The 23,305-nt window shown below is 49.8% G+C and overlaps 1 protein-coding gene across 1 annotated transcript in view; it reads left to right on the top strand.

The window, feature by feature from the left end:
* The first annotated feature begins 203 nt into the window (after positions 1–203).
* LOC119969702 (ranBP-type and C3HC4-type zinc finger-containing protein 1-like) overlaps positions 204–23,305 on the top strand; it is a 62,649-nt gene continuing 39,547 nt past the window's right edge. The window contains 4 exon segments of the mRNA XM_038803696.1: positions 204–321; positions 11,979–12,066; positions 16,709–16,853; positions 19,393–19,486. Of these exon segments, the coding sequence (XP_038659624.1) occupies positions 12,015–12,066; positions 16,709–16,853; positions 19,393–19,486 (291 nt within the window). The 5' untranslated portion in view covers positions 204–321; positions 11,979–12,014.

Raw genomic sequence — 23,305 nt, 5'->3', positions numbered from 1 at the left:
AATTTGACAATAAAAAAAATAATGCCCATAAACGTGTTTCGAAGTTGAGGTAAATCTAGGCGAGGAGATGGCTCATTTGCTGAAACCCGACGAACCACTTCTGATAATTCTGGCCCCTTTATTTTAATCAGGCAATTCTGTGGCCTACTAAGCCTCAACGTTTTGAAAAAAATAAGCTCCCACTTCCTGGAACCATAAGTTGTTTCACTTTTTCTTTCTGTGAATGATGATCCCTGTCTCTTTTGACAATACATCACTCCCTAATTCCTAGGATAAGCTTATTAATAATCCCTCGGTGTGCCCATAAAGTGAGCAGATGAGGTAGGTACGTGTTCAAGTCTTCTGCAATTAATTTAGGATTAATTTTCTGTTTCTGAGACCTGTTTTATTTTGTGGCTGGAGGGGGCGGGGGGGGGGGGGGGAAGAGAAAAAGAATGGTTTCCGGCTGCTGCTGTTTTGAATGTTTTTAAAGGGTAACCTGAATATGTGTTGACAAAGTGGAATTTAATTTTATCTCCTTGATAAGTGAATAATTTGTGCTGTTTAATTTGCTAGTGACAATGCTGTTACGTGTGTGGCTTATTTAGTAGAAACTCAAGTCAGTTTACAATCTGCCTTGATCACATCTCTTAAGCAAATGACGTGAATTCTTCAGGCACTGGCTCTCGCAACTGTTATTTACCTGTTCAAGTGCCTTCATTATTTACGAACCTGCAGTTTATGTCCAGGATCTGTTTATAGAGCTTTTACAGTCATCCCTATTGGCAAACGGATAACTTTCGATCTCGGCGTGAACTCTCGGGAACAAATTTAACCGATAAAACGTTAATGGCTTTGGAAAGAACAAGACAAATACCAGGAACCGAGAGACAGGAATAGGCCAAGGATTTGCTCCAACATTCTGTTAGATTATGAATGATCTGCACCTCGACTTCAGTTAACCACCCATGCCCCGTATCTCTTGTCAGTACGACCCAACAAAAATCTATGATCTCAGTACTGAAAGCACCGATTGCCCCCAGGATCCATAGTCTATTGGGGAAGGGTGTTTCACCACCCTTTTTGAAAGTGCTTCTTGATTCCAGCACCGCGCCCCCCCCCCCCCCCCCCCCCCCCCCCCCCCCCCACCTCTGGCTTTAAGATTGCGCCTTCTTACTCTTGATTCTCCCAGCAGAATCAATAGTTTCTCCAAACCACTTTTTAAAAATTCAGCAGTGGTTAGCACTGCTGCCTCACAGCGCCAGGGACCCGGGTTCAATTCTGACCTTGGGTGATTGTGCTGAGTTTGCACTTTTCCCCCGTGTCTGCGTGGGTTTCGTCCGGGTGCTCCGGTTTCCTCCCACAGTCCACAGATAGAACATAGAACATTGCAGCACAGAACAGGCCCTTCGGCCCTCGATGTTGTGCCGAACAATGATCACCCTACTCAAACCCACGCATCCACCCTATACCCGTACCCCAACAACCTCCCCTTAACCTTACTTTTTTTTAGGACACTACGGGCAATTGATCATGGCCACTCCACCTAACCCGCACATCTTTGGACTGTGGGAGGAAACCGGAGCACCCGGAGGAAACCCACGCACACACGGGGAGGACGTGCAGACTCCGCACAGACAGTGACCCAGCCGGGAATCAAACCTGGGACCCTGGAGCTGTGAAGCATTTATGCTAACCACCATGCTACCGTGCTGTCCCAAAAATGAAAATCGCTTATTGTTACGAGTAGGCTTCAATGAAGTTACTGTAAAAAGCCCCTAGTCGCCACATTCCGGCGCCTGCCCAGGGAAGCTGGTACGGGAATTGAACCGTGCTGCTGGCCTGCTTGGTCTGCTTTAAAAGCCAGTGATTTAGCTGAGTGAGCTAAACCAGCCCCTGTAAAATGAAAATCGCTTATTGTCACAAGTAGGCTTCAAATGAAGTTACTGTGAAAAGCCCCTAGTCACCACATTCCGGCGCCTGTTCGGGGAGGCTGTTACGGGAATTGAACCGTGCTGCTGGCTTACCTTGGTCTGCTTTCAAAGCCAGCGATTAGCCCTGTGAGCTAAACAGCCCCTATGTGCAGGTTAGGTGGATTGGGCCCTGCTAAATTGCCCCTTAGCATCCAAAAGGGGTTATGGGAAACGGAAGTGGGTCTGGAGTAGGGTGCTCTTTCGGAGGGTCGGTGCAGACTCGATGGGCCGAATGGCCTCCTTCTGCGCTGTAGTGATCTTATGATTCTATGATTCTAACATTGGAGCCTTTACCACAGCTTCAGCCTACACCCTGCATGTAAAAAGCGTTATGTTGCCACAGCAATTTGGACCCCTTGGGCGTGCCAACTGCTGAATGGCTGGTGTGGATCAGATTGGTGTCAATGGGTTTGATCCCTGTGCCAGCTGGGGTGGATTCAGGACCTGCCTTCCCTCCTTACCCGAGGTGGAGATCCCGGCACTGTGGGTCGGTCGGCCATGCCTTCAGACAGAGAACTCAAGATAAAGAGGAACATTTGAAATACCTCAGGCGGCTCACTCCCACTACCTTTGCTATTTAAAGAAGTTCAAGTCAGGTTTATGCATTCTAATCTCCTGTTTCACCCACACGGGCGCCGGAATGTGGCGACTCGGTGCTTTTCACAGTAACTTCATTGATGCCAACTTGTGACAATAAGCGATTATTATTATTATTATTATTATTATTATTAATAAACCGCAGGGCAGAATCTTACCATTTTTTCCAAAGTGTTGGTTCCGGTGAGAAATTTGCAGACTCTCCTCCCGGCACTGATATATTCATTTATACATTCAGCAAGTTTAACAAAAAGAATTTTCTCCACTGAATCACATCGTACTGACGGCAGCTTCTGATTCGCAATCCCCGTGAAAACTCTGTGATTATAGTGGGGCGCTCCTTTTAAACGTCTCCCCAGCACTTGCTCCAAGTCCAGTCGGGGACCATGGCCTCCGGGAAGACGACAACACGTTTTACAGAGGGAGACCTCAGCAAGCTTCGCAAGAGGGGCGAGCAGAGGCGGCAAACACTCTGCCCTCGATTGGGCAGTCGTCTATCCAGCAAAGTGACCAACCCCGCCTGGGAGGCTGTGGCCGGGATTGTGAGCGCCGGCTCGCTCCATAAGTGGGCGGCTCTGCAGTGCAGGAAGAAGGTGAATAACCTGCTTTGTGCAGCCCAGGTAAGTCGGCCTCCTCGTATCTCCCTCAGCACCGTTTTAACACAGCCCTCACCATCTCCACGGTGATCTCACTCCCACCCACCTTGTGGGGTCAAATGCACTGCCCCCCCCCCCCCCCCCCCCCCCCACACACACACACACACACACACACACACACACACAATCCCCCCAGTAGCTCTGGTGCCCCCTCAATTCCCCGCTCCTACTCACCTCCCATGCACTTCGACCACATCTGACCTGACACGACTCCCACCCACGCTCTTCCCATCTGCCTCCTGCAGGACAAACCCGGGCACAGCAGGCGTGGGGGGGCACATAGCTGGCCAGAGTGATGCCGGAGCTAAAGACCCTAACCCTAGTCGAGGAACGAGCCCTTGAGCTTGTCGGCGAGGAGCGGGACCACATCCATTCAGAGGGTGAGGTCAGGCTCAAAGACACAAATGAGAACCCTCGACACATTCAGCCATGGAGCAAGCCTCACCTGAGTGACCTTTCTCCTCTCAGTGACCCCCTGACCCGCACTAATGCCATCTCCTTCCATTGCAGGTCAATCAGCAGACCAGCCGCGACCATCCTCGCAGACCCTGGACACCACGGAGCCGATCAGCTTGGATGGAGGGAGACACCTCAGAGAGCAGCATTGAAGAGGTGTCACACTGTCTCTCGCACCCTCCATCAGCGCAGACACACACCTCGGTGGGATTTACCAGACGGCAGGTTTCTGGCTCACTCACTGGTGAGCACCTCACGCCTGATGATTCACAGCAGGTGGAGGTAGGGACGTCCCAGGGATCTGGCACTTGGAGGGATGCTGGAGACCAGGACACTCATGAGGCCCTGGTCGATGATGTGACCCTGGGTCTGGTCGACCCAGAGCTGCAGGAGCTACAAAGGCAGAACTGCGAGGATCAGGAAGTGATGACAGCATTCCTCCTCAAACTGCAACATTCACTGGAGGATTCCAATCGCCTGCTGTCCGAGGAGATGGTGCTGTCACTCCAACAAGGTCAATACTGCGAGAGTGGAGACCACAGCCGTATCTTTGGTGCAGGACCTGCACTCCATGGTGGGGGGGGGGGGGGGGGGGGGGGGGGGAATGCCCGCTCCATAGTTCAGCTCATGCCCTCCATGGCTGAGGGCATGCACTCCACGGTGTAGGGTTTCAGCTGCCTGGTGCAGGCACTTGGCGGGAATCCATGAGCGTCTGTGCCAGAGGACAGCGGGGTTTCTGGATCTCACTCCCGCTGCCCCTCTAGCCATGGAGGAGCCCAGGGGCCCCTAGGATCAGCAGGCGAGCTACTGGGGCCTCCCACCCAGGGGAACCTGTGGGTCTCCAGCCCATCTGACAGTCACCCTGCGAGGGAAACATCTCCAACTCCGCACACCGAGGAGGGCAGCACTACACCACCCGTGCTGCACAAAAGCAGACTGGGACCCTCGAGGACATGACCCCTCAAAGGCCACCTGTCAAGACTATCTCAGGCAACGGACGTGGAAGTCAGCAGTGACCTCAGCTGTGGATTCTGGGGATACACCTAGACATAGTGGGAGGGTGAGGAAGAGTAAGAAACATCAGGCCCCTAGTGGGCGAGGGTGAACCTCGGCACCATGTTCCGCAAACCCCTCGATGAAACTCGGCACTTCCTCCCTGTGCAGTGTGGGAATGGCAGCAAATATCTCTCCCACTTCCTGCTCTGATGACACAGTAACGCTGTGTCGCCCCTGGCACAGGCCCCCAGCTGCCCCCCAGCACCCCATCCATGGAGGTCACCCTGCAACCCCCCCACACACAATTCTCCATCTTGAGGTGAGAGAACCTCTAGGTGGCAGTGGTCGTGGATTTGGTAGGTGCCGAAGGAACCTTGGCGAGTTCCTGCAGTGCATCTTGTAGATGGTTCACACGGCTGTTAGTGTTGGTCAGTGGTGGGGGGAGTAAATGTTTGTGGAAGGAGGAGCAATCAAGTGGGCTGTCTTGTCCTGGATGGTGTTGAGATTCTTGAGTGTTGTTGGAGCTGTGCTCATCCAGGCAAGTGGAGAGTATTCCGTCACACTCCTGACTTGTGCCTTGTAGATGGTGGACGGGCTTTGGAGACTCATAAGGTGAGTTACTCACTGTAGGATTCCTAGCCTTTGACCTGCTCTGGTAGCCACAGTATTAATATGGCTAGTCCAGTCCAGTTTCTGATCAATGGTAACCCCCAGGGTGTTGATTGTGGAGATTCATAGAAACATAGAAAATAGGAGCAGAAGGCCATTCGGCCCTTCGAGCCTGCTCTGCCATTCATTATGATCATGGCTGATCATCCAACTCAATAGCCTAATCCCGCTTTCCCCAAATATCCTTTGATCCCCTTCTCCCTGAATACTATATCTAACTGCTTCTTGAAAACATACATGTTTTGGCCTCAATTACCTCCTGTGGTAACATATTCCACAGGCCGACCACTCCCGGGCTTAAGAAATTTCTCCCAATCTCTGTCCTAAATGGTCTACTTCATATTCTCAGACTGTGACACCTGGGGCGGAATTCTCCGACCCCCCCGCCCGGGGCCGGCGTCAATCCCGCCCCCGCCGTGGCCCAAATTCTCCGCCACCCGGGAATCGGCGGGGGCGGGAATCACGCCGCGCCGGTTGGCAGGCACCCCGCGGCGATTCTCCGGCCGGCAATGGGCCGAAGTCCCGCCGCTGACAACCCTTTCCCGCCGGCGGGAATCAAAGCACGTCTGGTGCCGGCGGGATTGGCGGCGCGGGCGGGCGCCGGGGTCCTGGGGCGGGGGCGCGGGGCGATCTGACCCCGGGGGGTGCCCCCACGGTGGCCTGGCCCGCGATCGGGTCCCACCGATCAGCGGGCAGGCCTGCGCCATGGGGGCACTCTTTTTCTTCCGCCCTGCCATGGTCTTCACCATGGCGGGGGTGGAAGAGATCCCCTCCCCTGCGCATGCGCCGTCTGACATCAGCAGCCGCTGACGCACCGGCGCATGCGCGGACTTGCCTTTCGGCCCCTGCTGGCGGGACGCTAAAGGTCGTTTGCGCCGACCGGCGGAGCGGGAGACACCTTTGGGGAGGCCCGATGCCGGAGTGATTTTCGCCACTCCACAACGCCGGGACCCCCCGCCCCGCCACATAGGGGAGAATCCCGGCCCTGGTTCTGGACACACCCACCATCGGGAACATCCTTCCTGCATCTACCCTGTCTAGTCCTGTTAGAATTTTATTGGTTTCTATGAGATCCCCACTCATTCTTCTGAACTCCAGTGAATACAATTCTAACTGATTCAATCTCTCATACATCAGTCCCGCCATCGCAGGAAACAACCTGGTAAACCTTCCCTGCACTCCCTCGAGGTCAAGAAAATCTGACATCCTTCCTCAGATAAGGAGACCGAAACTGCACACAATATTCCAGGTGTGGCTTCACCAAGGCCCTGCGTAATTGCAGCAAGACATCCCTGCTCCTGTTCTCGAATCCTCTCGCTATGAAGGCCAACATACCATTTGCCTTCCTTACCGCCTGTTGTACCTGCATGCTTACCTTCAGCGAATGGTGTACGAGGACACCCAGGTCCTGCTGCACATTCCCCTCTCCCAATTTATGTCCATTCAGATATTGGTCTGCCTTCTCGTTTTTGCTACCAAAGTGAATAAATCTCACATTTATCCAGATTACACTGCATCTGCCATTCATTTGCCCACTCACTCAACTTGCCCAAATAACATGAAAGGATCTCTGCATCCTGCTCACAGCTCACCCTCCCATCCACCTTGGTGTCATCTTCAAATTTGGACACAGTAAGAAGTCTTACAACACCAGGTTAAAGTCCAACAGGTGACATCACCACCAGCCCAGCAACGAGGCGTTGCCTGAAAACAAGTCGCCAGATCCTTTAAACCTAGAGGCTTCCAGCCATGCAGGGCCGCTAAGGCCTGAGAGTGAACCGCCCCCCTCCTCAGAGATGCTAATACTGAAGCCCCCCCACCCCCGAGCTAAAGTTGTCTGGGTTCCCTGCTCCGCTGTCCCCTCTGTGACTGGCACCCTGGAGGATACTGGCGACCTGAGCACTCACTTCCGTTGACCCCTTCCGAATTGCGGGCACCAGGTTTTTGTTTTCATACAGCTGCCGGTGTGACCAATAAAGTCCTGGTGGGAGGGCTCATTAATGCTATTATAACGTATTTAGATTAGGCTCACGGCGTTCCATGGCAGTATTCTCATTCCGCCACTGTTGAGGGATCTGGAAGATCGGAAACCCAATTTCACCAGCAAGAATCCCGCTGTTCGCCATATTTTCCATCCGTGTCGCTGCTCTCACTGACGGCTCACAGTGACTCAAAATTCCGCCCATAGCCTCGTTCTGTTTATGATATTTCATGACCATTATTAGTATATTTGGAAAGGGCTTTCCAATAATGATACAGATCAAGCGGCCGTTTTGTCCTGGACAGTGTCAAGCTTCTTCTTGAGTATTGGAGCCACATTCATTTGGCAAGTGGAGAGTATCCCGTCACATTCCTGACTTGGGCCTTGTAGACGGTGGACAGTGTGGTGGAATCCATGGTGTGCGCGGAACCTACGGGGCAGGATACGTGAGCTGTGTCTGAACAAAAGGCTTGTCGAATATTCTGTTAAGTGGACTTACATTGGTTTTAAAGCATGTATTATCTGAGTCAGACGCTAATTGGAAGGGAACCGAAACTTCAGGTTTCTGGGGAAACTGAAACTGGCTGAAACCAGACAAAACCACAATGCTATCCAAGTTCATGACAAACAGGCTGAAGAAAATGAATCGCCGAGCAGAAACTGATACCAAGTTCCACATGCATGAGTACGGCCTCAATCAGGACCTTGGATTCATGTCTCACTACATTTAAACCCCCACCACTTGGCCTGCGCTTGTGAAATCCGACCAACTGTCCTGGCTTGAGACAATTCACGCCTCTTTAACCTGTAATTATCCCTCTCTCCAGTCACACTGTATGGACCTGTAAAGACCTGGGGCGGGATTGTCCCATACCTGGCGGGGTGGGGGGTCCCGGTGGGACAGTGGCGTGAACCACTCCGGCGTCAGGCCGCCCTAAAGGTGCGGAATCCTCCGTACCTTCAGGGGCTAGGCCCGCCCCGGAGTGGTTGGCGCCCCGCCGGCTAGCAGGACTGGGGCTTGGCGCCACGCTAAATGGCACAGAAGGGCCTCTGCCGGCCGGCGCAAGTCGGCGCATGTGTGGGAACGCCAGCGTGTGCTGGCGTCATCCCCGTGCATGCGCAGAGGGAATCGGTTCCGCACCGGGAATGGCGGAGGACCACGGTCTCCAGTGTGGAACAATAGAGTGCCCCTACGGCACGGGCCTGCCCGCAGATCGGTGGGGCCCGGCCACAGGCCAGGCCACCGTGGGTGCACCTCCCGGGGCCAGATCCCCCCGCGACCTTCCAGGAACCCCAGAGCCACACACGCCGCCAGGTCCCGCTGGTAAGGGACCTACTCCAATTTACGCCGGCGGGACCGGCTACAGATGGGCGGGACTTCGGCCCATCGCAGGCCGGAGAATTCGGGCGGCCCCGGCGCCCATTGAGTCGCGCCGGACCCCGCCATTCTCCGAGGGGGGGCGGAGTGACTGACGCCGGGCCGGTTTTTGGGGAGCGGGAGAATTGGGAGGACGGCGGGGGCGGGATTCACGCCTCCCCCCGCCGATTCTCCCACCCGGCGTGGGGTCGGAGAATCCCGCCCATAATTACCTGCAAAGACTCGCATTTAAAGTATCATCTTGCAACATTGGCTTTGTCTATATGTGTGTTTCAGGAACCCACCTCTTCATTCACCTCATGAAGGAGCTATGCTCCAAAATCTAGTGATTCAAAATAAACCTGTTGGACTTTAACCTGGTGTTGTAAGACTTCTTACTGTGCCCACTCCAGTCCAACGCCGGAATCTCCACATCGAAGAAAATAAAGGCTGGATCCAAGAACTAGCAAGAGGCAAATGGAGGGTTGCTACAGCTGTTTCATTACTTGAAGTAATTGACTAACCACACTTGGCCATACAGTGCCTAGGCTTGTCACTGAAGGGTTCGGATAAAGGTAATATTGGTGGAGCCATGCTATCAACACCATTGTAAGCAGAGCTGAGGTGTTCTGGAGAAGGGTGGCATGGTGGAACAGTGGTTAGCACTGCTGCCTCGCAGTACTATGGACCCAAGTACAATCCTGACCTTGGGTGACTGTCTGCGTGGAGTTTGCACGTTCTCCCCATGTCTGCGCGGGTTTCTTCCGGGTGCTCCAGTTTCCTCCCACAGCCCAAAGATGTGCGGGTTAGGTGGATTGGCCATGGTGAATTGCCCCTTAGTGTCCAATTGTTAGGTGGTGTTAAGGGGTTATGAGGGAGTGGGGTGGTGCAGGCTCGATGGGCCAAATGGCCTCCTTCTGCACTGTAGGGATCCTGTGATTCTACACCATTGTGTTGAAGCTCGTATCTGTGGAACTCGGGTTGATTGGGTGCTTCTGTTGGGTTTGTAGACAAAAACACGGAGTCATATATGGAAATACTGGACGTTTAAAAAGGAGCCGTGTTGTTTAATTTTAAAATGGACACAATGATGACTGATGAATGCCCCATTCACCATTGACAGGGATGACTACAGAGGGTCTCTGCGGAGCAATGGGGTCACCTATCCTGTGCTTCCAGACAATTCAGGGTACTTATCGAACACATTCTGAGACTGATTACCATCTCTGGAAGACAAAGGGACACAATAATGATCTCATCACAAGATCCCTGGCTATAATGGCCTAGACAAAAGAGTGCATATCAGGTGGAATATGTATCTGGGGCATAAAACGCTAGGCTGCCGTCCCCGACCAAAGAGATTCTCTTGGGATTCTTCGGGAATTCCTCTGGAACTCTCTCCCTCGGCCTGCATGCTAGTTGGTCTGTGTGGGTGTGTGTTTGTGTGTATTTGCGCGCGCTGAGGAACAGCAGCTAGAGGTTACGACACACACTGAAGATAATAAATACAGTGACTGGAAAAGGGAACTGAAATCTCTCAATTGGAATACACGACACTTGAACCATATTCATCAGCAGGAGCCAATATTACTGAAAAGAGTGGTATCTCGTTACCATCTATTCCTCACAACTCCAGGACTTCCGTATAACTTTTTATTTATTTATGAATGTAGATGCATGTGTTCTGCCATTTCTCCTTACTCTTTTATTAGTTAATACACTTACTCTATCTTAACTCAATAAAGCCTGGTTAAGTTGGCTCCTTTTTAAACATTGGGTCTGAAGGAAAATCTGTGAACTTTTTTTTCAGTTTTTCCAATTAAGGGACAATTTAGCGTGGCCAACCCACCTATCCTGCACACCTTTGGGTTGTGGGGGTGAAACCCACGCAGACACGGGGAGAATGTTCAAACTCCACACGGACAGTGGCCCGGGGCCGGGATCGAACCCGGGTCCTCGGTGCCGTGAGGCAGCAGTGCTAACCACTGTGCCATCGTGCCGCCCAGAATCCTGTTAAACTTTTGTTGCTACCAGCAGAGGGTGGGTTGAATAAAGAGACGGAGCCAATCATCACCCCTCACCCGGGTTTGTAACAATATCGGGGTGGGGGGGGGGGTTTCCCAGCCGGATGGTGACCAATCGAGGGGTCTCACTCGGATCAATAACTTTTGAGGAACCCTACCTGGGGCTGATAATAAATGAGAGCTAGTGGCTACATCTTTGAAGAATAGGAGTTGGAATTCTACTCGAGAACAATCTGATCTTTGAATGACTTGGTGGCTGAAATCTCTGCTCGATAGAATAGACTGCTCGATAAATCTGAGTGAACGATTGTTGTTGTATTTGCTGCTTAAAAAGTAATTTATAAGTTATATAAACTGTGAATTGCCTATTAATTTGCATTCAATTTATCTTGATTTTAGTTTGATTGTTAAAATAAAAGTTACAAAAAAAGTTAAATCTTCCGCATTGGCTTTTGCTGGGGTGGTTGGCAAATATTGTTGTTTTGTTTTGTTGGTCTCCATGCACATTGTAACATCAGGCTTTGGAGAGTCAGGAAGTGAGTTACTCACCACAGAATTCCCAGCCTCTGACCTAGCCTTGTAGCCACAGTATATATGTGACTGGCCCAGTTCAGTTTCTGGTCAATGGTGACCACCAGGATGTTGATAGTGATGGCAATGCCATTGGATGTCAAGGGAGATGGTTAGATTCTCTCTTGGAGATGCCTGCCATGTGTCAGCCCAATCCCGAATGCTGTCCGGGTCTTGCTACATTTGGACGTGGACTGGTTCAATATCTGAGGAGTCGTGAATGGTGCTGAACACTTTGCAGTCGTCAGGGAATATCCCCACTTCTGACCTTATGTCGGAAGGAAGGTCATTGATGAAACCACTGAAGGTGATTGGCCCTAGGACACTACCCTGAGGACCTCCTTCAGCGATGTTCTGGAGGTGAGGTGATTGACCTCCAATGACCACAACCATCTTCTTTTATGCCAGGTATGACTCCGACCAACGGTTTCTAATTCCCATTGACTTCAGTTTTTGGGGGGCTCTTTGATGCCACACTGTCAACTGTTGCCTTGATGCCAAGGAGAGTCACTCATCTGATGATCCTACAAATAAAAATGAGCTGAATAAACTGTTACATTGTTGGTGTTGATGGTTGAGGGATATATGTTAATGTCTGCCTCGTGTTATACCCAATATGAGGCTGTTACTGAAGATTTAAAAAAATACACATATTATACAGGCCCCAATATCTCTATTTCAATTAATTGTGATGCATCTTCTTCCAATTTATCCCTACAGATTTGTCAACTCTGCTGCTGAGGTGGAAAGATTTCAATGTCTAACCGGATAACCACAAAACATCCAAGCATGGACCAGATAGAAACAGGTCAGTTTCCCAAAATTGACATCTCCTATTGACACGGTTGTGCATTTTCACACCAGAGAAATGGCTGCATTAATGGCCACTGACCTCGAATGACATTGAATTTGAAGGGGGAGATGGTGGCGCAGTAGTATTGTCACTGGACTAGCAATTCAGGCACCCAGGCTCTGGGGTCCTGGATTCGAATCCCACCGCGGCCGCTGGGGGAAATTGAATCCAATAAATATCTGGAATTAAAAGTCTAATGTCGGCCATGAAACCATTGGCGATTGTCGTAAAAACCCAGCTTGCTCACTAATGTCCATCAGGGTCAGGCCTACATGTGAATCCAGACTCCAGAACCACACAGAGATGTGGTTGACTCTTAATGCCCCCCTCTGAAATGGCCGAGCAAGTCACTCAGTTCGAGGGCAATTAGGGACGGGCAAAAATTGCTGACTCAGCCAGCAATGCCCACATCCCAAGAACGAATGATAAAAAATAATTTACAGCAGAGAAACAGGCCCAACTGGCATCATTTAAGCACCACACAAGCTCCCTCCCATCCCCTCTTCATCCAACCCTATCTGCATACCCTGCTATGCCTTCCTCCCTTGTGTGTCTGTCTAGCATCAACGCTATCAACTACTCCATGTGACCGTGAGTTCCACCTTCTCACCCCTCGCTGTGAGGACCTTTCTCCTGAATTTCGTATTGAATAACGTCTGTTATATGACACTTGTGACCCGCCAAATTTCTGTGGCAATCAAAAGGGTCTCACCGAGGGCGGAATTTCCCAGCCCCACTCGCAGTGTATTCGAAGGTTGGGGAGCTCAAAATACATCAGGGTGCCTGCTGCTGTTGTCTCACCCACTGCAGGCCTGCCCACCATGTTACCATGGGCAGGTAAGACATCAGGTTGCCTGCTCATCCTTGGGAGGCACTTTAAGACATGATTCCATCTCTGCGGCTATGACTGGTATGGCAGGGGAAGATGGAAGAAAGGCAGGCAACCTGGCAGCATTCACTGCTGGGGCTTCTTACAGGCAAAAAGGGGTGGGTGGGGGAGGTCTCCTTTGGGGATCCCCTATACCCATCGAGGGGTGGGTGGGGGAGGTCTCCTTTGGGGATCCCCTATACCCATTGAGGCACCCCATCCTCAAGATGGTAACCCTCCCCCCACCGGTTTTATTCTCCACCCAGGTGTCTAAAGCCCTACCTCCCCAACCCCCTCTTCCCCTCGCTGTCACTGGGGTCTGCCAGGTATGCCCGACCAAAATCCCCGACTTACCTGAAGTCCAGGATCCATTACGTCTTCATCTTTGAGGACTGCTTGCTGTCATATTGGCTGTCAGCTGTCTCCGGTGGAACGTCTCTCCCTTGGGGGTGGGGGTGGGGGGGGGGGGGGGGGGGGGGGGGGGTTGAAGACCCAGTCTGAGTCAATTAAGGCTGTTCCCAGCATAATATCACTGCGGACAACCGGATATCAAATCAGTGTGGTGTTGGGGGTTCCGGAACAATCCACCCCATTACTCCCAAGAGTATGCCAATCACCATTACATTGTTCCATCTGCACAGCAGCCAGTTTACACACAGCAAGCTGACATGAACAGGATATACATTGACCTTCGAAATCATCACAGAATTGTTCTAGTGCCGAAGGAGGCCACTCGGCCCATCGTGTCTGCACTGGCTCTGCAAATGAGCATCTTAACTAGTTCCGTTCTCCTGTCATTTTCCCCATAGGTCTGCACATTGTCACCTCTTCAGATAATCAACAAATTCCCTCTTGAATGCCTTAACTGACCCCACCTCCAGCACAACCTCAGGCAGTGCATTCCAGCCCCTAAGTGCTTGTTGCCCTGGTTGTCAACTGGGAGAGTTGCTTTAACATCCCATCCAAAAGATGACACCTCCAACAGTGTCCGATCTAGATTTTACTCTCAAGTCACTGGAGCAGGATTTGAACCCCTCAACCTTCTAACCCAGAGGTGACCAAGTGCTGCCAACTGAGCCATGGCTGTCGGAGGCTAGCTTTCTCAAAGTCATATACGGCATTCACTGGATGAAATTCCTGTTGATTGCAGTTGATTCCATTCCTCTTGAAAGACTGTTCGCTACATCGAACATAGAACATACAGTGCAGAAGGAGGCCATTCGGCCCGTCGAGTATGCACCAACCCACTTAAGCCCTCACTTCCACCCTATCCCTGTAACCCAATAACCCCTCCTAAGCTTTCTGGACATGAAAGGCAATTTATCATGGCCAATCCACCTAACCTGCACGTCTTTGGACTGTGGGAGGAAACCAGAGCACCCGGAGGAAACCAACGCAGACACGGAGAGAACGTGCAGACTCCATACAGACAGTGACCAAGCGGGGAATCGAACCCAGGGACCCTGGAGTTGTGAAGCCACGGTGCTATCCATTGTGCTACCGTGCACAATGGATAGCACTGTTTTAGAATATAGAACATACATTTCACCATTGTTATGGGCCAGGGCTTAGAAACTCCGAAGTGTATTATCAAGCTCGTCTGACCTATAACTTTTATGTTGAATTTGGCTCGGACGTGCACAAGAGCTTCACCTCAGGTGTGATTCATCAGACTTCCTCGGTGCTTTTACCAAAACAAAGTTTATTATAAGAATGTAGTTAACATATATGAAACAGTTATCAAGAATTTGTTCTCAATTACAAACATGAAAAAACACACAACAGCTACAGTAATCTATGCATATTAACTCTTGCCGAATCCCCCTCAGTAACTGTTCCAATTCAATACAAAATCCAATAAACCAAAACCCCTTTCAAGGGTGTGGCCCAGCATACAGTAATCTCACTTGAATGGGACTGGTTCTTTCCCCGAGATCCAGTCTCCAAACAGCAGATTCAAAACTTCTTCTGGAAAGCAACTCTATCTTTAAAGTTACCAAGGTAGGTTTGACGCACCTAATGTGCTTTCAGTTCACGGGAACAGCTTTAAAATGAAAACATTTCTTCGGCAGTCCGAGACAACAAACCGAAACTGAAACCAAAACACTAAACCTCCTTTCACCTGACAGCCACAGCCCAGCTCCACCCACAAATGACATCACTGAAGCCGTGCTGCAAGTCATGTGGTAAGACCAAACCTTCCTTCAAGGAACACTGAAACGACACAATGTTAGTTTACTCGTCAGTCATTTTCATTGATATCCTCTCCTTCCTACTTTTGGAGCTTAAGGGCGGCAAGGTGGTGCAGTGGTTAGCACTGCTGCCTCATGCCGCTGAGGAACCAGGTTCGATCCCGGCCCTGGATCACTGTCTGTTAGTTTAACCACACTGTCTGTGTGGAGTTTTAACCCTGGCTAAACATTCTCAATGGCCATGCCTCGGCCAATAAGAGTCAACTTGTCAACCAATCTGCACACTTTTCTCCTATAGTATAAATCGTGGTTGTTTGAAATTTGGCATTCTTGTTTCTTCTGATGGGTGCAAGTTGGAAAACTTTGGGAATACGTCTCTCTTTTCAGCAATAGTCAAGTCTGTACTGCTAACCGATGGAGTAAATTTCCATCTTTGTCTGGGCAGTAATCTGGCAAAGCAGATCTGCCCATTAAAGAACCCATTGGACATAGACTCCATTGAAACCAATGGGATGAAAAGCCTTTAATGAACAGGGCATCCATTCTGACCAGGTATGGCTCAGGTGGTGAAGACAGGGGTTTTCCTCAATGTCTTTTGGTCACCAGAATATTCCTGTGTGAGCGGAATTTTGTTTACTTCAGAATACCGACATCTGCTTAGGGTCATCGATGAAAGCCTCCACGACGACCAAAGCAAGACAATGCGAACGCTGGAAATCTGAGATACAACAACAACCTTTATTTATATAGCACCTTCGACATAGTAAAACATCCCAAGGTGCTTTACAGGAGCATGAAACTGAAAATAACCAGAAAATATCGGAAGGATTCCTCATCAAGTTAGGCAGCATCTGCAGAGAGAGAAACAGTGGTAACGTTTCAGATTGATGGCCGTCCAATAGCCCTGGAAGGTGTTCAATATTTCACAGATTTTAAGCGAGTACAGAGGCAGGAAACTAAGGTGGGGGTGGGGCAGAAGAAAGAACAACAGAGGAGGCCTGTGATAGGGTGGAAGAGTGGAATGATCAAATGACGAAAGGGATAGAACATAGAACATACAGTGCAGACGGAGGCCATTTGGCCCATCGCATCTGCACCGACCCATTTAAGCCCTCACTTCCACCTTATCCCCGTAACCCAATAACCCCTCCTAACCTTTTGGGACACTAAGGGCAATTTATCATGGCCAATCCACCTAACCTACACGTCTTTGGACTGTGGGAGGAAACCGGAGCACCCGGAAGAAACCCACGCAGACACGGGGGAGAACGTGCAGACTCCACACAGACAGTGATCCAGCGGGGAATCGAACCCTGGAGCTGTGAAGTCACAGTGCTACCGTGCTGCCCTGCACTTGTGGTACTGTGCTGCCCTACCACTTGTGCTACCGTGCTTCCCTAATGATGATGGGGTAAGCGGGAGGCGGGGCTAGTGATGGGTAAAACAGGATGGGACAACACAGTTACAGCTGCCTTTCTCCCCCCTTCCTCCTGCGTCTTAACAATCTGGCGGCCTGTCTCATCTCTTCTTCCTACAGTGGAAGCCGTCGCTCAGGAAATGAGCAGAGCGATTGAACTGGGCGACAAGGAAACGGCAATGGAGTGCGCCAGGAACCTGGCTGAGAAACATGCCCCAGTCACCATCCAAGTCAAGGAAGCTGCCTTTCCTCAACATGAAATCAAGTAAGTGAGATTAACCAGGGTTCTCTGAGAAGATGGTGCTGGCAATGACCATGATTTTTCCCAAATGAACTGAAGATGGGATAGAATCATAGAACAACGCAGCACAGAAAGTGGCCAATCAGCCCATCATGGCTGTGGTGGCTCCTTGGTCGGGTTATTCAATGAATGTGACTCCTCCGCTCTTTCCCTATGGCCCTGTGAATTACTTTCTCTTCCAGTACTTATCCAATTCTCTCCTCAAGTTACTATTGAATGTGCTTCCACTGTCCTTTCAGTCAGTGCTTTCCACCTCATCACAGTGTATCGTGTAAAAACAATGTGTCCGCATGTTGCCTTTGGGTTCTTTTGCCAAGTCACCTTAAATCTGGGTCCTTTAGTCACACAGTCTTCTGGTTCTGATAGAGTAAAGAAGGAAAACCTTTTGTAATGATCAGGCAGGTGGTAATTACCTTGCTGACCGAGTCCCAAAGGGAAACTAAACAAGCTATCACAGCAATTTTCAATTTGTGTTTTACTGCAAGAAAATACGTGTGCTGAAGTCAGGTGTCACAAATCCTAATACTTTTAGATATTTTAAATAGTAAATTAAAACATTTATTAACGAAAGAAAAGAAAACTTACACATATAAGATTACACTTGCATGGCTAAAATTAGTCTTACAAAAGTTCCCCCGAGATTGTTAAGTGATTAGAGTCACAATCAACCCTTTTAGACAACAGACCCTATAGATATTTAATGTATAAAGAATCCAGTAAATTGACCACAGGGTACCGACTGTTGCTATCAGGAAGGAATGTCACAGTGCTTAGCTCTCTCTCTCACTCACTCACTTACCTGTGGAGGATTCCAAGAGCTTTATAACAAAACCCTACTTTTCAAAACAGGAAACACTTCTCTGGGTTTCTGGAGACTGCTCATTTTGCTTCTGTTTCCTGCTCTCTCCAAAGAGCACACTTCAGGGATTAATATGGCGGCTCCCCTCAACACAGCTACCACCCTTTCCTTGGGTATGTGTATCTTTTATTATCTTTAAAACTATTGTTTTCAAGATCTCTCTGAACTTAACTGTGTTCAAAATATAAAGATCTTTCATGTCCGCTGTTGCCCCCACTCTTGGGTCAAACAGCATTTACTAAATTTGCTTTTATTCATTCATTTGTGACCTTTTCCAGTTGTAAAATTCCTTTTTAATTCTCTTTGTTCTTTACCAATCAAACACGAATAAACCTCCCTATCCCTTGAAACAAATTTCCGTACGTGTTGGGATGGACTCTCTAATGGGTGCGGCACGCCCCCCCCCCCCCCCCCCCCCCCGGCAGCGGGACCCTTCATCCCGGCAGCTGGCCGATGGGGTTTCCCACTGTGAGCGCCCCCACACCATGGGGAAATCCGCGGGCGTGAGGGCGCTGCCGGCGAAACAGAGGATCCCACCAACGGAGAATCCAGCCCCGTTGTCTTTACTTGGTGATCTCTACTTCAAATACCTGTCGTTACACCTGTCTCCTTTGATGCAGCCCGGTTACCTTGAAGTCTAAATAAATTAAGCACACACAGCCCCCACCATCCTGCTTCACAGAATACCACAGAAATATTTAAAACGTATTTTCCTCTTCACATTCAAATCGCTGGTGTGCTGAGTGATGAGTACAGCAGTGCTGTGCCCTGTTGCTGGGTTGTTTGTGACTCTGTTCAGGCCTGTGCCAGTTTATTTTGAGTTTAGATACTAGGGTATGTGGTGATGTGGAGATGCCGGCGTTGGACTGGGGTGAGCACAGTAAGAAGTCTTACAACACCAGGTTAAAGTCCAACAGGTTTGTTTCAAACACGAGCTTTCGGAGCACGGCTCCTTCTTCAGGTGAATGGAAAGGCTTGTTCCAGAAATGCTTATATAGACACAGTCAGAGATGCCCCGGAATGCGAGCACCTGCAGGCAATCAAATCATCAAAGATGCAGAGAGAGAGGTAACTCCTGGAGTTACCTCTCTCTCTGCATCTTTGATGATTTGATTGCCTGCAGGTGCTCGCATTCCGGGGCATCTCTGACTGTGTCTATATAAGCATTTCTGGAACAAGCCTTTCCATTCACCTGAAGAAGGAGCCGTGCTCCGAAAGCTCGTGTTTGAAACAAACCAGTTGGACTTTAACCTGGTGTTGTAAGACTTCTTAGGGTATGTGGGACTGTGAGTGAGTCGGCATCTTTTTTAATCTTACCTCATCTTCCACCAATCCTGGGCCTCGTGGAGCAAAAACTGGTGTTCCTTCTATTTGTGCCCTCACAGTTAGCTGTGTCTTCAAACATATAACGTGACCCCGAAGGATGAAAGAGAGAAACATGGAACTGAACCACTGTCCCCTCTCAAATTCCTGTTGGCAACTCACACTGACTGACAACATCGTTTTGTATGTTTCTTCGCTGTACAATGCCCCCCCTCACTGTATTGTCATCTTCGCTGCTGGTTTGCGAGCAAAGTGCAAGTGTGATTTAGAACGAGCGGCTTATTTTTTCTGAGGTAACCATATCCCACTGCTTACTTTCAGATTAAGAGTTGGGGTTGAAGATTCACAGTCGCACGGAACATCCATCACAATGGATGTTTTTCCGTACATGACCATTGCAACGCTGAAGTCAAAGGTAAAATGAGAGGCTAGTTACAATGTAATCTGATGCACAATCGGGAAGAATATACCCAGAATAGCCAATAATATGTGGTGAATTATTGGGGAGGCGGACATCCTGATGACCAGTGTGAGGAAAGCATAGTCTACAGGGATTAAGTTAAGGATTGGTTAAGGATCTTTTGTTTAGACTTTGAAAAGATATTTTGATGCCACCTTTCCTCTGGATGACACCTTTCCCTCTGAGGTAGAAGATTGTGGGTTTAAGTCACGCTCCAGGGATGTGAGGCCGCACTGCACTATGGGAGGTACTGACTTTCGGGTGAAACTTTGAACTAAAATCCCATCCTGTTCCCCCGAGTGGACGTTAAGGACCCCCACAGCACTATTTTGAAGAAGCGCGAGGGGATTTCTCCCCAGTGTCCTGGTCAACAGTTATCCCTCATACAACATCATCAAAAGCAGCTTGTACCTCGTCATGATCACATTGTCGTTCTTGGGAGCTTGCAACCTTTCTTTATTTATTCATTGGACGTGGGTGTCGCTGGCAAGGTCAGCATTTATCGCCCATTCCTAAACTGGCGACAAGTTTCCTAAAGTTCAGCAGTGACTGCGCGTCAATAATACCTCAATGACAGTAAAGTGCTTTTTAAAAAAAAAAAATTTTTATTGAAATTTTTACAAAATATAAACATCTTAACTCTATTAATAAACAACCGCGGTAACACCCCAAGAACAATACCCCCCCCCCAACTTCAAACAAAAGGAAAAAGAAAAAAAACAAAAGAGCATCCAAACAACAAAAGGGAAAGAGATAGCACCCGCCACATCCCACAGACCCATGTACACAGTTCTTCCTCCCCCCAATCCAAACCCCCCCTCCCTCCCTCCCCCCGGGTTGCTGCTGCTGTTGGCCTATTTCCCTACCGTTCCGCCAGGAAGTCCAGGAAAGGCTGCCACCGCCTGAAAAACCCTTGTACTGATCCCCTCAGGGCAAATTTCACCCTCTCCAATTTAATGAAACCCGCCATATCATTGATCCAGGCCTCCACGCTTGGGGGTCTCGCAACCTTCCATTGGAGCAAGATCCTCCGCCGGGCTACTAGGGACGCAAAGGCCAGAACACCGGCCTCTTTCGCCTCCTGCACTCCCGGCTCCACTGCAACCCCAAAAATTGCGAGTCCCCAGCCTGGCTCGACCCTGGATCCCACCACCCTCGACACCGTCCTTGCTACCCCCTTCCAAAACTCCCCCAGCGCTGGGCACGCCCAAAACATATGGGCGTGGTTCGCTGAACTCCCCGAGCACCTAGCACACCTGTCCTCGCCCCCGAAAAACCTACTCATCCTCGACCCAATCATGTGGGCCCTATGCAGCACCTTGAACTGTATGAGGCTAAGCCTTGCACAGGAAGAGGAGGAATTCACTCTCTCCAGGGCATCCGCCCACATCCCCTCCTCAATCTCCTCACCCAGCTCCTCTTCCCATTTACCCTTCAGTTCCTCCATCAAGGCCTCGTCTACCTCCTGCATCACCCGGTATATGTCCGAAATCCTCCCTCCCCCAACCCGTACCCGACGTGGGGGCAACAAGGGGAACCCCTCCATCTGCCGCCTGGCAAACGCCCTAACCTGCATGTACCGAAACATGTTCCCCGGGGGGAGCCCAAACTTCCCCTCTAACTCCCCCAAGCTCGCGAACCTCCCCTCCACAAACAGGTCCCTCAACCTCCTAACCCCTGCCCTGTGCCAGCCCAGAAATCCGCCATCAATGCTCCCTGGGACAAACCGATGGCTCCCCCGTATCGGGGCCTCCATCGAGCCCCCCATTTCTCCACTGTGCCGTCTCCATTGCCCCCAAATTTTGAGGGTAGCCGCCACCACCGGGCTCAGGGTATACCTCGTTGGAGGGAGCGGCAACGGCGCCGTTACTAGGGCCTCCAAGCTCGTGCCCACACAAGACGCCGCCTCCATCCTCTTTCATGCTGCCTCTTCCTCGTCCATTACCCACTTACGCACCATCGCTGCGTCGGCAGCCCAATAGTACCCACAGAGGTTGGGCAACGCCAGCCCCCCCCCCCTATCCCTGCCTCGTTCCAGGAACACTCTTCTAACCCTCGGAGTCCCATGCGCCCACAGACAGGAAAGTGCTTTAGGTCGTCTTGGGGATATGAGCCGCGCGATATAAATACACATGCACATTATTTTTTTTTTCTTCTAATCCATTTTGGAGAAATATCTCTGTGAAAAAGATGTAAAACAAAAATCATGCTGATGTTTTTGCTGCAATTACCTCAGAGATGAAGACTGTCATCATGGAGTCACAACATGATTGTTGTGTATTTCACTGGGATACCACAATGAACACAATAAAGATGGTCATTTGGGAGTACAGAAGTTGCGTATCGCTGACAACATGTTTCAGTAATACACAAAAGAAATAATAATTGGTCTAAAGAAATAGTTCAGCTCCATAATGAGAGATGGCTCAATGGGTGGACTACGTCAATGGAATTAGCACAACCTGCTTCCACTCATCCTTATTTAACATCTTAATGTAAAATGCCCCAAAGGGTTCAGAATTTAACTCCAAACACATTAGGAGATATTAGGACAGATGATCAAATACTTGTTCAAAGAAGAAAGTTGGAAAGTCCTTTATAAGCTACTTTAGGACATGTGGTTTTGAGGAACAAAAAGTGACTGCATGTCTAAAATACGGGCCCATACTTTACATTTATAAACAAAGTACAAGAGGACATGAGATAAAAAAGGAAGGAAGTAAATAGAATGGGAGGTGACATGTGGAGTACAAACACCAGCACAGATTAGTACGGTCGGATTCTGTGCAATGTATTCTGGCAAATTCTACGGTGTTTCTTGAAGGAGGAGAGGCAGAGTTTTACACCATAGGAACTGATCATTTGGTCCAACTGGTTTGAGTTATTTCAGTTGCTCTCCTCCACATAACTCTCCTCTCACTGTACTTCATCCAATCCTATCAGCTAGATTCTATTCCTTTATCCCTCGTGTACTTGTCGAGGTTCCCCTTGAATGCATCTATGCTATTTATTTCAACTGTTCCCTGTGATAGCAAGTGACTGAGCCATTAGGGCAGCACGGTAGCACAATGGTTAGCACAATTGCTTCACAGCTCCAGGGTCCCAGGTTCGATTCCCGGCTTGGGTCACTCTGTGCGGAGTCTGCACGTTCTCCCCGTGTGTGCGTGGGTTTTCTCCGGGTGCTCCGGTTTCCTCCCACAGTCCAAAGATGTGCAGGTTAGGTGGATTGGCCATGATAAATTGCCGTTAGTGTTGGGTGGGGTTACTGGATTATGGGGATAGGGTGGAAGTGTGGGCTTGGGTAGGGTGCTCTTTCCAAGTGCCGGTGCAGACTCGATGGGCCGAATGGCCTCCTTCTGCACTGTAAATTCTATGAATAGAAAATTCTATGAATATAATGTCCACGTCCCATGAATGAATATAAAAATAAGTTCCACTTTTCTGTAAGAATTCCAATAACACCAGGTTAAAGTCCAACAGGTTTATTTGAAATCACAAGCTTTTGGAGCGTTGCTCCTTCATCAGGTGAGGTGGAGGCAGGTTCACAATCACAGCACATATAGGCAGGGACACAATTGCAAGATAGGGGCTTTTCACAGTAACTTCATTGAAAACGAGCTTTCGGAGCACTGCTCCTTCCTCAGGTCAGGAAGGAGCAGTGCTCCGAAAGCTCGTGTTTGAAACAAACCTGTTGGACTCTAACCTGGTGTTGTAAGACTTCTTACTGTGCTCACCCCAGTCCAACGCCGGCATCTCCACATCATAACTTCATTG

The sequence above is a fragment of the Scyliorhinus canicula genome, chromosome 7 (assembly GCF_902713615.1).
Source record: "Scyliorhinus canicula chromosome 7, sScyCan1.1, whole genome shotgun sequence".
Taxonomy (NCBI): domain Eukaryota; kingdom Metazoa; phylum Chordata; class Chondrichthyes; order Carcharhiniformes; family Scyliorhinidae; genus Scyliorhinus; species Scyliorhinus canicula.
This window is presented reverse-complemented; position numbering and strand designations above follow the sequence as displayed.